Consider the following 14,146-nt stretch of genomic DNA (forward strand, 5'->3'; position numbering starts at 1 on the left):
TCAACACTCCTTTTCTGTCTCTGTGGACAACATTTCTATTCAACCAGTCCAGCAAGCCCACAGTCTTGGCTTTATCTTTGACTCTTCTCTGTCGTGGATCCCTCAGATCCAGACCACAGCCAAGGCTTGTAGATTCTTCTTGTACAATATTGCCAAAATCCGACCATATCTCTCCGCCTCTACTGCCAAGATCCTGGTCCATGCCCTAGTGATCTCACGACTTGATTACTGTAATGTCCTCCTGGCTGGGCTTCCTCTTTCTCACCTCTGTCCTTTAATTTCTGTACAGCATTCAGCTGCACGCATTATCACTTCCACCCACCGCTCTGACCACATCTCTCCTGTCTTGGCATCCCTTCACTGGCTCCCTCTCCCTTTCCGCATTCAGTATATGCTCCTGCTGTCGACGTTTAAAGCCCTCCATGGACTGGCCCCTCCTTACTTATCAGACCTTCTTTCTCCTCACCTTCCCACTAGGGCCTTCCGTTCTGGTAGTCAAGGTCTGCTGTCCCAGTCCAGGATTTCCTCTGCCCCATCTCGGATTCACCTCTTTTCACTCGCTGCCCCATCACTCCTGGAACCTTCTTCCCCCGCGAGACACAAGGGCCATCACTTCTTTAACCAGCTTCAAAACGGAGCTGAAGACCATCCTGTTCAGAGAAGTGTTCCTAGGCATTGCATAATTGTCACTTGCTATTTGATGTTCTTTTGTTGCCTGTTTTATTGAATCATTTCCTGTATTGCTATGTATTTTATATGTATTATCCTACTAGAGAGGCAGGCTAGCTCCAACAGGCCTCCCTGGAAGAAGATTAACCATCCATTAAGAAGCCAAGCCCTCCCTCCAATCCATCTCCCCTGATCCAGGCCTCGGAGGTAGAGAAGAACTGCTGGACCTCATCCCCTTCCCCACCACCTCTCCCTTCTCCTTTTGTGTCGTGTCTTTTTAAATTGTAAGCCTGAGGGCAGGGAACCGTCCAATTAAAAAGATTGTATGTACAGTGCTGTGTAAATTTACAGCGCTTTATAAATAAAGGTTAATAATAATAACAACAACAACCTTGGAAGGATGCCAGGCTGAGTCGACCCTGGAGCTCTTGGCTGGTATCGAACTCACAACCTTGTGGTTTATGAGTCCGTGGCTGGGATACAGGCATTTAACCACTGCGTCACCAGGGCTTGTGTAGTACCACATCTACATCGGACAACTGCAACAAATACATTACAGAAATGGATTTCATGTTTAGTCTTGGATCCCATCTTCAAGATATACGTTCATTCTGAACAATTATCTGGGAATGAAAGGGGTTATTAGAAGAGAGGAAAGGATTTACAGTGGTACCCCGGGATACGAAATACCCAGGTTACGAAATTTCCGGGATACGAAAAAATCCCATAGGAAATAACTGTTCCGGGTTACGAATGTTTTTTCGGGTTACGAAAAAAATTTTTGGTGCTTTTCGGCGCTTTTTCGCACGAAACGCGGCTTTTCCCCATTAGTGCCTATGGGTTTTCAGCTTGCGAAGGCTTTTCGGGTTACAAAAGCGGCCGCGGAACGAATTAATTTCGTAACCCGAGGGAGCACTGTATTGCAGACCAAGGGTTCTTCCTGTTTACCTTTGCAGTCCCACTCCAAATGGCAATAGGAAGTGTCGCCATTTTGAGAGTGACTGCAAAGAATTGTATTTGAGGGTAATAATTTTGGGGCTGCTTGTTGGGGTTATTTTCACGTTCCTGCCTGTTTGGAGTTCCAAAATTGTCCAAAAATCATGGAATTTATGGGATCTGCATCTGCACTGCAGAATTAATGTAGTTTGACACTGCTTTAACTCCCCTAGCTCCATGCAAGGACATCCTGGGATTTGTAGTTTTGACACTGCTTTAACTGCCTTGGCTCCATGGTAGGGCATCCTGGGATTTGTAGTTTAGTGAGCTATGGCTCCACCCTACAGAAAATCCTGAGATTTGTAGTTTACCAAGGCCTTGAGCCTTTTCTGGGTGCATCTAGACACCATTTCAACGGCTATGGCTCTTATCCTACATTAAGTCCCGGGATGTGTAGTTTCCCAAGGTCTTTATTCTCCCCTAGGTGCATCTAGACACAAGTTTAACTGCCATTGATTGGCTCCATCCTACAGAAATCTCATGGCATCACCAGCACTCAGGGACGGCTAAAGACCTTGCAAAACTACAGAACCCAGGGTTTCCATAGGATGGAGCTATACAGCTCTTCAAGGTGGTGTTACACTGTATTATTCCTCCAGTGCAGACGCCCATAGAGGCTTCGTGGACCCAGGTGGGCCTGGGTTTCTCTCCTGTCCTCTTAAATCCAGCAGGTTAGGGATTTTCCCACCAATCAGATGAGGCCTTCAAGCAGGAGCTCACCTGGTTGCTGAGCAGACTACTTCCCCCTAGCGACCTGCCTGCAAGGTCAAGGCAATTCTTCCCGGTGATTCCAGGTGGCTCTTTTGCCCCCTCTCACGGGATCTTGGGGGGGGGGAAACCCCGCCCCCTTGTGCCCTGCCCCTCCCCTTCCCAGGACCCTCCAGGTGGGGCTGCAGGTACCTTTGCTTGCCTTCCAAAAGAGAGGAACACGTGTCGGGGGAAAGGGAGACCTGGCTTGCCAGGAGCCTCTGGGAGAAGAAGGTGGGAGATGGCTTTGGGAAGAGGCTCTGGAGAGAGTTTGGGGGTGAGGGCATTTTTGAGGGGCATCCCCCATTTCTATACTGGGGTGAGTCACATGTTAGTGGGGAAGAGGAGGCTCCCCCCCAAAAAAAAGGTGCAAAGAAATGTTGGGGTTTAAAGCCAGCCTTGGACCAGAGCTTGGGGATGCTGCTTTGGGGGCACTCCAGGTCCCATGATCCCCATTTAGGGCATGGTGTTTTGGGAACAATCTAGGTCCCTAAATCCCCAGTTTGGGAAGCTGCTTTTGGGACACCCCAAGTCCCATAATACCCAGTTTGGGCATGCTGGCATTGGGTAAGTCCAGCTCCCAGAATCCCCAGCTTGGGGTGCTGGTTCTGGGTGCACTCCAGTCCTTAAATCACCAGTTTAGACATGTTAATTTTTGTATACACAAGGTCCCAAAATCCCCAGTTGGGGGCTGTTGCTTTGGCACTCCAGGTCCAAGAATCTCCACTTTGGAGGTGCTGCTTTTGAGGGGGGGTTGCAGTCCAGGTCCCAAAATCCCCAGTTTAGGGATGCTGCTTTTGCAGACACTCCAGGTCCCATATTCCTCACTTTGGGATGCTGCTTTTGAGACGCTTGAGGTCCCCAAATCCCCATCTACAGCATGCTGCTCTTAAGGACACTTCAGGTCCCATAATCTCCATCTAGGGCATGGTGCTTTAGGGGCCACTCCAGGTCCCATAATCCCCAGATGGGGGTGCTGGTTTGGGGGCCACTCCAAGTCCCACAATTCCCAGCTGGAGGATGCCTTAAAACAGGGTCAATCAAGTTTTCTAATACATAAAATAATTCTTCACAGTATGAATACAGTAAGCAGGATTCAATTTTTTTCATTAAAAGATTAATGGGGGAAAAACTGATCTAAACCCAAACATTCTGCATTTTAGAGATTTTTATTTCTCAAAAGAACTTTCCAACCATTTTAGCTGCATTTTGTGTGTTTGTGTGTATGTATGTGTATGTACACACACTGTGTGTGTGTGTGTGTGTGTGTGTGTGTGTATATATATATGGTAAATATGTATACAGTTGGCCCTCCTCGTTTGCGGCTTTGATTCATCATGGTTTTGATTCATATGTTCTCTCTAGGAACTTCTAGGTCCTCCAGCGCAACTCTGCCAGAGGTGACCATAGAGTAGTGCTGGAGAATCTAGACGTTTCTAGAGAAAGCATTTGTAGGTCCTCCAGCATGATTCTATGATCAACCTCTGGAAGATGTTGACCATAGAGTTGCGCTGGAGGGCCTAGAGATTTCTAGATAGGTTTTCACTTGGGTAAAAAGAATAGTTTTTTTTAAATTTATAAATAAATTTATAATAATAATTTATAATAGATTTATTAAAATAAGTAAATAAAAAATAACTTTGCGGGTCTTCCACATTCATGGGGGTCCTTCACCCCAAACCCCAGCAAATGTGGAGGGACCTCTGTGGGTTTTAATCCATTTTAATATTTTTAGTGCATCTTTTCATGGAACCAGGGGATCTGGAAACTGTGGTACATTCATTGGTAACCTCACAACTCAACTTCTGCAACACAGTCTACATGGGCTGCAACCCTGGTGCCTAGTCTGGAAACTTCAGTTAGTCCAAAATATAGAAGCCAGGTTGGTCACCAGAAAAACCAGGAGTGACCATATAACACCTAAAATCACCTAAAATATTTTACTGGGTTTTGACTGTTTTACTGTAAGCCGCCTCAGTCCTAGTTGGTGTAGGTGGGATATAAATAAAAGTTTAGTAGTAGTAGTAGTTGTGTGTGTGTGTAAATGTATACTCTGTGTGTGTGTGTGTGTATTGTTGCTGCTGCTGCTGTTTACCACCCACAAGTCGATCCCAACCTAAAAAAATCTGAATCTTGTATTGGAGCAGAGGACAGGATAGCAATTAAATAGATAAGAAAACCCTTAAACATATTCTTCTCAAACATCATTTTCCTGATTTTTGCAGTCCCATGTCGGCATAAACGCTTTCCTTTGGATGTTCAAAAACACTTTTGGGGAAGAAAATTGCCCGAAGACCAAAGAGATCACTTCACTCTTTCCAAGGCTCACGGTCAGGATCAGAAATGGAAGACCAAGATCCAGGTGAATCAGAAGCAGGAGCGGTCAATGAAGAGGCAGAGGGTGGGACCGGTGGCATCGATATCTGGGGCGAGCGAGTGCAGAAGAGACTCGGAGGGAACCATGCAAGATGGAACCAGCAGCAGGAGCTTTTCCAAGAGTTTTGCTACCAGGAGGCCGAGGGACCCAGCGAAGTCTGCAGCCGGATCCACCACCTTTGCCACCGGTGGCTGAAGCCCGAGAAGCACACTAAGAAGCAGATCCTGGACCTGGTGATCCTTGAGCAATTCCTCAAAGCCCTGCCTCCAGAGATGGAGAGCTGGGTCAGGGACCATGAACCAGAGACCAGCTCCCAGGCGGTGGCTTTGGCAGAAAGATTTCTCAAGAGGCCGGTGGAAGAGAAGGAGCAGGAAGACTCCCAGGTGAGAGGAGGCTGCAGGCGTAGCAAGACAGGGAGGACCACAAAATTCTGCAATAGAGGGTGAAGGGCCTGGGAACCATGAAGCCCTATGAGGTGAGACTTAGGGAGCTGGGGGTGTTTAGCTTGGAGAAGAGGGTGGTAAGAGGTTAGATAAGAACCCTGTTTGACTGTTTGAGGGATGTCACATTGTCTTCTCCAAATCCTCATTGTCCTGAATGAGTCGCTCTCTTTCGTTCAGTTACAACACTCCAGGTCCCTCAATCCCCATTTAAGGGCTGCTTCTTTTGGGGCCACTCTAAGTCCCATAATCCCCATCCAGGGCATGGTGCTTTTGGAGGCACTCCAGGTCCCATAATCCCCATTTTATGGGTGCTGCTTTGGGGGCATACCAGGTTCATAATCCCCATCTTGAGGATGCTGGTTTAGGGGCACTCCAAGCTTGTTTTCTGCTGATCCAGAGAATGAGACACAGAGCAATGGATGCAAGCTCCAGGGAAAGAGATTCCACCTCGACATTAGGAGGAACCTCCTGACAGTAAGGGCTGGTCCACAGTGGAACACACTCCCTCAATGGAGATTTTTGTAGAATCCCCTAAAGAGAATGGTAAATCATCAAATAAATAATGGAGAAACCTTCAGAGTATGCAAAAGATAATGAATCTTCAGAAGATAATCGGTGTCCTCTAAATCTTAAAAAGAGAACGGGAAATCTTCAAATAAATAATTTCTTCCACATTTCTTTCCTGGGTTCCAGACACAAGAGAAGGCAGCTGAAGCGGCCACTGAGTCACTTGAGGCAGAAGAAATTCCATCAGCGACCAGAGAAGACCCACCGGACGGAGGGCTTGAACAGGAGACTGACAGAGATGATGGATCTCCAGGTTAGAATATATTGTTTGGTTAATTAACATTTTGGCTGGAAGACCTCCAAATGCCTACAAAGGTGTTTTCTCTAGACATCTGGAGGTCCTCCAACACAACTCTCTTGTCAACTTCTGGTGGACATTGACCATAGAGACATGCTGGAAGACCTCCAGGTGATGAGAGAGACTATATTTGTTTGGATACTGGTAAGGGAAACTGTGGGTACTGATCCTGTGGATACAGTGGTGGTTCTGCAATTAATTTATAACCTGCTTTCTTCCAATATGACACCCGGCATCAAGCCGACTTTGGTGACCTTCTGAATGAGAGACGTACAGGAACTCCTTGTCATCCAGATCCCTGCTCAGGTCTTGCAAACTCAGTGCAGCCATTCTGGTACCCTTGGTTGAATTGATCAGCCTATTTTGTAATCATCCCCATTTTCAATGTTGTTACTTGCCATCAAGATCTCTTTTGCAGGCACTGCTGTCAAACCAGGTGCCCCCCATTCTATATCTATGCATTTAATTTTTTTCCTGCGTAAATGAAGTACAGTGGGTTCTTGGTATTGCTGGATGCTCAAGTCCAATTACAGTCAGACCTCTATATCCACCAATTTTTTATCCATGGATTCAAGCATCCACGGTTTGGAAATACAGTATTCCAAAAAGATATAAATTCCAAAAAGCAAACCTTGATTTTGCCATTTGATATACGGGACACCATTTTACTATTCATTGTATTTAATGGGACTTGAGTACCCACGGATTTTGGTATCTATATATAGAATTTCATAGTAAAAGGGTATCCTTTATATAAATGGCAAAAGTGAGGTTTGCTTTTTGGACGCAGTGACTTGGATGAAGGAATAGAGGGCATGATCAAATTTACAGATGACACCAAATTAGGAGCAAGATAGATAGATAGATAGATATTCAAACCATGGATGGATGAATCTATGAATGCAGAACCCATTTACACTACTGTACCATGATGACTGTAAAATCCAAACTAATACAGTCGGCCTTTCACATTTGCGGCTTTGAATTTTGCAAATTCGATTATTTACGGATTTGATTAACCTAGGAATCTCTAGGTCCTCCTGCGCAATTCTATGGCCAACTTTCACCAACTTTCACTGGAGGATGCAGAGATTCCTAGGGAGGACACTTCCCTAGGCCTTTGTATGTCCCCCAGCACAATTCTATGGTCAATTTCCAGCAGATGTTGACCATAGAGTTGTGCTGGAGGACTTAGAGGTTCCAAGAGAGGTGTTATTTGAGGTTTAAAAATGAGTCTCTTTTTATTTGCAGTTTTTCCACTTTCACTTGGGATCCTGCATCCCTAACCCCAGCACATGGGGTTATTTTGAATTATGCTCCATGGCAATGTAAAGCGAGGTTGATTTCATGCAAGGAATGAAAATACAAAATGATTGTGATTCTCTCCTTCTCTTTTGTCTTCATCATAGGAAACAAAGCATCGACTGGAGATGCTCAACTGGCAGATGTTCCATCGCAACCATCTTCTATCCACCGGACGATGGATACAGCTACTGTGTTGTTCAGTCAGAAGAGGCAAAGTCCAACAACCGGGGTCAGAATCCCAGTTTTAAGGGAAAGTGTGTAATGCAAAGCATAAAGCAAAGCACAGAAAACATAAAGTGGAGCGCTGAAATTTGCCTTCTGCAAGTCTTCATTGTCCTGAAAGAATCACTCTCTTTCATTCAGTTAGAACTGTATTTAATTCAGTTATAACTGTGACAAATGAAAGTTTTTTAATCAGGAGAAGTTTCAAATCCTGCAGGGCAGTCTTTACATTGCTCTCATCTTCCTTGCCTTGGAAGAATCTATGTAATGCATTCAGTAAGAAATTTACACCAGGAAAAAGCTTTTCACATAATCAGGGCAGCTTTAGATCCTGCAAGAGACGACATTCATCCTGGCATTCCTCTGCAAATTGTCTTTGTCCTGAGACAATTGCTCGCTTTCAATTATAATTGTGTTTCATTTAGATGGGAAGCTGTACCATCCAAAAGCTTTTCAAATTGCCAAGGCAGATTTGGATCCTGAAGAGGAAGCAATAGGAGAGCTTTGCAAACCATGGAGGAAGCCAGAGAAACCTGCAAGGGGATAGTCATTCTTTTTCCAAATGTTGGAAAACTGTGTGTCTCAACTGGTGTTGAGAAAACCTTCTTGTCTTCCTCCACCAGGATCCGATGGCTTCTAAGGAGCCGGCTTTGTCCACAAAGGAGCAGTTGGTTCCACTGGATCTAAGCCTGAAAGCTGGACCTAAGGCAGCTCTGGAAAAGATTCAGCCCCCTCCAGGTAACCTTCCCCCGTTGATCTGTTTCAGTGCAAAAAGGTATAAAGGGCACCAGTTGCAGCTTTGAGACTTAACTGGTTTATTCTAACACAAAGTGGATTGGAGCTTTATTGTGGTTGCTGTGGGTGGGCCTTCAAGCTGTTATTCAGTTATGAAGACCCTGAACCTGGCCAAAAAAAAAAAAAAAACCCAAAGGCAGCAGATTGCATCTGATCTTGGAAGCTAAGCAGGGTCAGTCCTGGTTTGTACTTTGATGGGAGACCACCAAGAATCCCAGATGCCGGAGACTCTATTTTAGTTCTTGGAAAGGACAAGCGTGTTCCACTGTCGAACAGCTGTTTGGAGCACAAACTGCTTTTTGCACTTTGAATTTGGTTTGCAGTAATTGAAGTAAGCTGATGACTAAGCGGGAAGAGGAGGGAGAAACCAGGACTTTTAAAAAGTGACTGGAAAGTGGGACAGACAATTCAGAATGCCCTTTCTGAATGGGGACAGTTAGAGGGTGTGCCTATTTCAGTAATGTCTACCGGTGTATTTTCATTACAGAAAAAGACAAGGAAGACCCTAAGCATGATGGCTCCAAGGAAGGGGAAGAATCAACAGATAGTTGCTCAGCTGGATTGGAACACGTGGCAACAGGTAAAAGGTTATGCATGCTCCCGGCAGACAAGTCTTCCAATGAAATCTTATCTGCTAGAACCGTTGGGGGAATGTGCAGAGGGTGACCAGGTGTCCTTTTTCCCCAGGACGTGTCCTCTATTTCAAACTTATGTCCAGGAGAAATTCCAAAATGTCCTCCATTTAGAGCATGATTAAGAAGCACAAATTCATATTTCTATGAGTGTTTTAACTTTTATTTGGTCATGTCCTACATTTTACGGTGCCTTGTCCTCTTTTATGATTAGGACATCTGGTCACCCTGGCGGAGGTGGGTAACTTGAGGTCTCCCACGGCTTTGGTTTCTGGTCCACAGATGACTACCCCTGCCAAAATATCAAAAATGAAAATTTTAAGGAAGGGGGTGGAAAATAGTATACAGTGGGCCCCTCCAAATTCAATGGGGCACTGTGGGGAAACTACAAATAAAAATAACACTATTTTTAACCTGAGAGAACACCTCAACAGGAATCTCCAGGCTTGGCTTCTCCCACTCCTGCCTTCCCAAGTTCACACTGTGTGTGTGTGTGTGTGTGTGTGCGCGCGCGTGTGCGCACACACACACACACACACACCTTTCCAGGCAAGCATTCTCTGAAGATGCCAACCACAAATGCTGGCAAAAACATCAGGAATAAACTCGTCTAGAACATGGCCACATAGCCTGAAAAACCCACAAAAAACTAATCTCCAGGTCTTCCGTTGCAATTCTGTGGTCAACATCTGCTAGATGCTGATTACAGAATCATGCTGGAGGACTGACAGATGCCTAGAGAAGTAAGTGACTGGAAAGTGGGACAGACAATTCAGAATGCCCTTTCTGAATGGGGACAGTTAGAGGGACACACTCCAGTATCTTAACATCCTTTTTAAATTGTGGGCCCCAGAACTGGACACAATATTCCAGGTGGGGCTTAACCAAGGCAGAATATAGTGGCACTATTACTTCCCTTGATCTAGACACTATACTTCTATTGATGCAGCCTAAAATCGCATTGGCCTTTTTAGCTGACGCATTGCACTGTTGACTCATGTTCAGCTTGTGTTCTACTAGGACTCCTAGATCCCTTTCACATTTGGTCTCCTTAAGCCAGTGTCTGCAGTCCTATATGTATGCATTTCATTATTTGTACCTAAGTGCAGTATCTAATATTTCTCCCTTTCTTTACAACACTGGCCATCAGTTCATCAACACCTAATTTATTTGAAAAGTTTATACCATCTCATTATTTAACCCTTTGGTCAAAGCAGTCATTTTTAGGGTGGCCAGATCTTCTGGGAAGATCCAAATCAAAGGAGTGTTGTGTGTAGTAGAGTCTCTTTCTTTGTAGGTCTTTAAATAGAGGCTGGATGGCCATCTATCAGTTATGCTTTGATTGAGAGTTCCTGCATGGCAGAATGGGGTTGGACTGGATGGCCCTTGGGGTCTCTTCCAACTCTATGATTCTATGAAAAGATGACTCTTTTAAATTCACTATAAAGCTAGTATAGTCCAGATTCACTGTGGGGCTGCCCTTCTCGTATGTAGAGAGTCCGCAGTTGAATGGGACCTTTGCATCACCAGGATTGGATGACATGCAGGCAAGGAAAGCCACTGCAAATGGCACATGTAGACATGCCCCTACTCTTTGATGACCAGATCATCTTTTTTGATTCCTTCAGGTGGTGGGATGAAGAGCAGTAGAAAAGATGAACAACCAAAAAGCAAAGCTGATGAAATGCAGGGAAATAAAGTGGTCGCTTTAGAAGAGGCTGATGTGAATGAAATCCCAACTGGAGACTCTCATAAAGAACCTGAAAAAGATATTGTGGAGGAGGAGGAGTTACTGTTGGTATGTTCTGAGTGTGGAAAGAGTTTCTCCCAGCTGATGGATCTTACAAAACATGAAAGAATTCACTCAGGAGGGGAAAACATTAATGGTGCGGAGCTCCCAAAGCAATCTGCCCACAACCCAGACCCTAATGCAGATAAAGTATTTGATATAAGCAAGTATCCCTATAAATGTACAGTTTGTGGAAAGGCTTACAAGAATAGCATGAGGCTTATCCTCCATCAAAGGAAGCACGCAAAGCCCTGTAAATGCGTAGAATGTGGGAAAGCTTTCAGTGACAGGGAAGCCCTCAAAGCGCATCAGAGAATGTACAAAAGCAAGGGAACCGATGAACACACGGAGTGTAGGGAAAGCTTTAGCCAGCATGTAAGCCTTAACTCCCACAAAAAGAAACTCTATACATGTTTAGAGTGTGGAAAGAACTTCAAAACCAGGACACACCTGGAAGCACATCAAAGAATTCACACAAGCAAGAAGCTTTATGAATGTTTGGAGTGCAGAAAAAGCTTCCACCGAATCACCGAGCGAAATGCCCATCAGCTTACTCACAAAGGCGAGAAGTCCTACAAATGCCGACAGTGTGGAAAGAGTTTCACTCACCCTGCAAATTTTAAGGTCCACCTAAGAATCCATGCAGGCGAGAAGCCCTACGACTGTCCCGAGTGCCAAAAGAGCTTCGCTGGCAGTAAATACCTTGAAATACATCGAAGAACTCACATGGGCAAGAAGCCACATAAACCCTTTGACTGTGGGAACAGCTTCACCCAGAAGTCACATCTTAAGCCACATCCAAGAATGCACACAGGGGAGAAGCCCTATAAATGTTTAGACTGCGGAAAGAGTTTCCGTCGCAGCACAGAATATGACATTCATCAAAAAGGCCATTCAAGGAAGATGCTGTATAAATGCCCCAAGTGTGGAAAGAGTTTCAGGCATTTGAAAAGTCTGAAAACTCATTGCAAGAATGCACACTGTCACTCCTAGCAATGTTTGGAAGCTTTTGAACTAGTTGGCAAACCCAAAGGGACATGTATACATAATTAGACCAGTGACACTTTAATAAAAGATTGAGATGACATTTTTTAAAATTTGATTTGATTTAGACTCTTTCGCGCAAATGGGACTCAAAGTGAATATAAGAGAAAACAAAACAGTGTGTACAGTGGGCCTCTTGGTATCAGCTGGAGTTTGGTTCCAGGAGCTCGCCATGGACAAAACCGCAAAATCAAGGCTTGCTTTTTGGAAGGTGTTGAATATTTTAAAAATGGATGCTGAATCCATGGATATGGAGACGAGGCTGTAGAACATTTGCAGCTCTGCAGCTTTGACGTTTGCAAATTGGATTATTCTCTCTAGGAATCTCTAGGTCCTCCAGTGCACCAGTGCAAAGTTGACCATAGAGTTGCTCTGCAGGACCTAGAGATTACAAGAGAAAACACTGCTCTAGCCATCTGTAGATGCTCCAGTGTGATTCTGTGGTCAGCGTCTGGCTGATGTTGACCATAGAGTTGTGCTGGAAGCCCAAGAGATTCCTACACAGGCGTTCTCTCAGGTTAAAAAAATAGGGGCAATTTATTTGCAGTTTTTCCACATCCATGGAGGTCTTGTGCCCTTAGCCCCAGCGAATGTGGAAGGCCCGCTGTACAAAACTTTAAAAGCATGAAACCGGGGTTTGCAACCTGGGGTGCCTAGACCTCCAGGAGGTTCAAGTTGGAATTTTAGGGGTGTAACAAAAATACCTGTATTAATATGGATTCCATTTTCTTTCATCAATCGAGACAAAATCTAGAAATCCTGAATCTATAGGCAGACCTGCAAATCTCAGTCAGCATAGTAAAAACTGCATTACCTAAGGCTTGTCTCTCTGCTTCAATTAGTTCAGGGTAAAGTCCTGTTTAAATGGGAAAGTCAGCCTACTGGTGAAAAGACAGGAGGAAGGTTCATAAAGGGGAATAGGGGCTTTCTGATATTCTGGACTTAAAATGTATAGGGCTTTGTAGGTCAGAACCAGCACTTTGATTTGTACCTGGAAGTGGACCAGTAACCAGTGGCGCGGTTTTGGCAAAGGGATTATACATTCCCTATATCCAGCCTCGCTCAGTGTGCATATGTACCTTCAGGTCATCTGCCGATTTGTGGTGACCCATGAATTTCATAGGGGTTTCTTAGGCAAGGAATCCTTAAGAGGTGTTTTTCCCGATTCTTTCCTCTGAAATAGAGCCTAAGGCACTGGCCATACTTTGGCAGTCTCACATCCAAGGCCCATCCAGGACTGACCCTGCTTAACTTTCAAGATCAGATGGGATCTGATTCCATTTGGATATTACATTCCTCAGCAGTCTAGTCATGGCATTTTCAAGCTGCTGAGGTTTCCAAGCAGTTTCCAAAGGAAGTCCAATGCAGAGCGTGTTATGGTCATCCAACTAGGATGTAATGAAATCATGCGTTACTGTGGCCAGAGCAGTCATCTTCAGGAATGGGGGCAGCTGGCACTCACCAAAACAGGGCCCTCAAAGCTTAAGGGGTGAGGTCACATCTATGCCCAAATGAAACCTGAGATTTCAGGGGGAGCGTGACCCCCATCCAGCACAGGATGAAACCCTGTTCCCCTAAAACCTGTCTTGCAACTGACCAGAAACATCTCTGCCATGTCTGGACTGAGTTTCATAGAATCATAGAGTTGGAAGAGACCCCAAGGGCCATCCAGTCCAACCCCCTTCTGCCATGCAGGAAATCTCAGTCAAAGCATACCTGACAGATGAGCATCCAGCCTCTGCTTAAAGATCTCCAAGGAAGGAGGCTCCACCATCCTCTATTGAGGGAATGTGTTCCACTGTCAAACAGACTTACTGTCAGGAAGTTCCTCCTAATGTTGAGGTGGAATCTCTTTTCCTGGAGCTTGTATCCATTGTGCTGGGTCTTGATCTCTGGAGCAGCAGAAAACAAGCTTGCTCCCTCCTCAATATGACATCCCTTCAAATACCGTTAACCTTCTCTTCTCCAGGCTAAACATACCCAGCTCCCTAAGCCGTTTCCAGACCCTTCACCATTTTAGTCACCCTCCTTTGGACACGCTCCAGTTCCTCAACATCCTTTTTGAATTGTGGTACCCAGAACTGGACACAATATTCCAGGTGGGGCCTGACCAGAGCAGAAGAGAGTGGCACTGTGACTTCCCTTGATCTAGGGACTATACTTCTGTTGATGTAGCTTAGAATCACATTGGAAGGGACTTCATTTCCCCATTTTAAAAACCTTTTGTTCCCTTTGGGAATTTGTCAAAGCCCATGTGCCCCA

General features: G+C 45.0%; 1 protein-coding gene across 1 annotated transcript; it reads left to right on the top strand.

Annotated features, from left to right (window-relative positions):
* The first annotated feature begins 4,144 nt into the window (after positions 1-4,144).
* LOC121922964 (zinc finger protein 70-like) lies at positions 4,145-13,576 on the top strand. Its single transcript, XM_042452970.1, has 7 exons — positions 4,145-4,294; positions 4,638-5,172; positions 5,926-6,052; positions 7,507-7,631; positions 8,248-8,362; positions 8,907-8,999; positions 10,680-13,576. The coding sequence occupies exons 2-7, from the start codon at positions 4,756-4,758 to the stop codon at positions 11,831-11,833; spliced, it is 2,031 nt and encodes a 676-aa protein (XP_042308904.1). The 5' UTR covers positions 4,145-4,294; positions 4,638-4,755; the 3' UTR covers positions 11,834-13,576.
* The last annotated feature ends 570 nt before the right edge of the window (positions 13,577-14,146 follow it).

This window comes from Sceloporus undulatus, chromosome 2 (assembly GCF_019175285.1).
Source record: "Sceloporus undulatus isolate JIND9_A2432 ecotype Alabama chromosome 2, SceUnd_v1.1, whole genome shotgun sequence".
Taxonomy (NCBI): Eukaryota; Metazoa; Chordata; class Lepidosauria; order Squamata; family Phrynosomatidae; genus Sceloporus; species Sceloporus undulatus.

Excerpts from the sequence above, each read along its gene's own strand:
- LOC121922964 (XM_042452970.1), top strand. The coding sequence starts at position 4,756 with ATGGAAGACCAAGATCCAGGTGAATCAGAAGCAGGAGCGGTCAATGAA. Across the intron at positions 5,173-5,925 it reads AGGAGCAGGAAGACTCCCAG|ACACAAGAGAAGGCAGCTGA; the intron begins GTGAGAGGAGGC and ends CCTGGGTTCCAG. Across the intron at positions 7,632-8,247 it reads GGCAAAGTCCAACAACCGGG|GATCCGATGGCTTCTAAGGA; the intron begins GTCAGAATCCCA and ends TTCCTCCACCAG.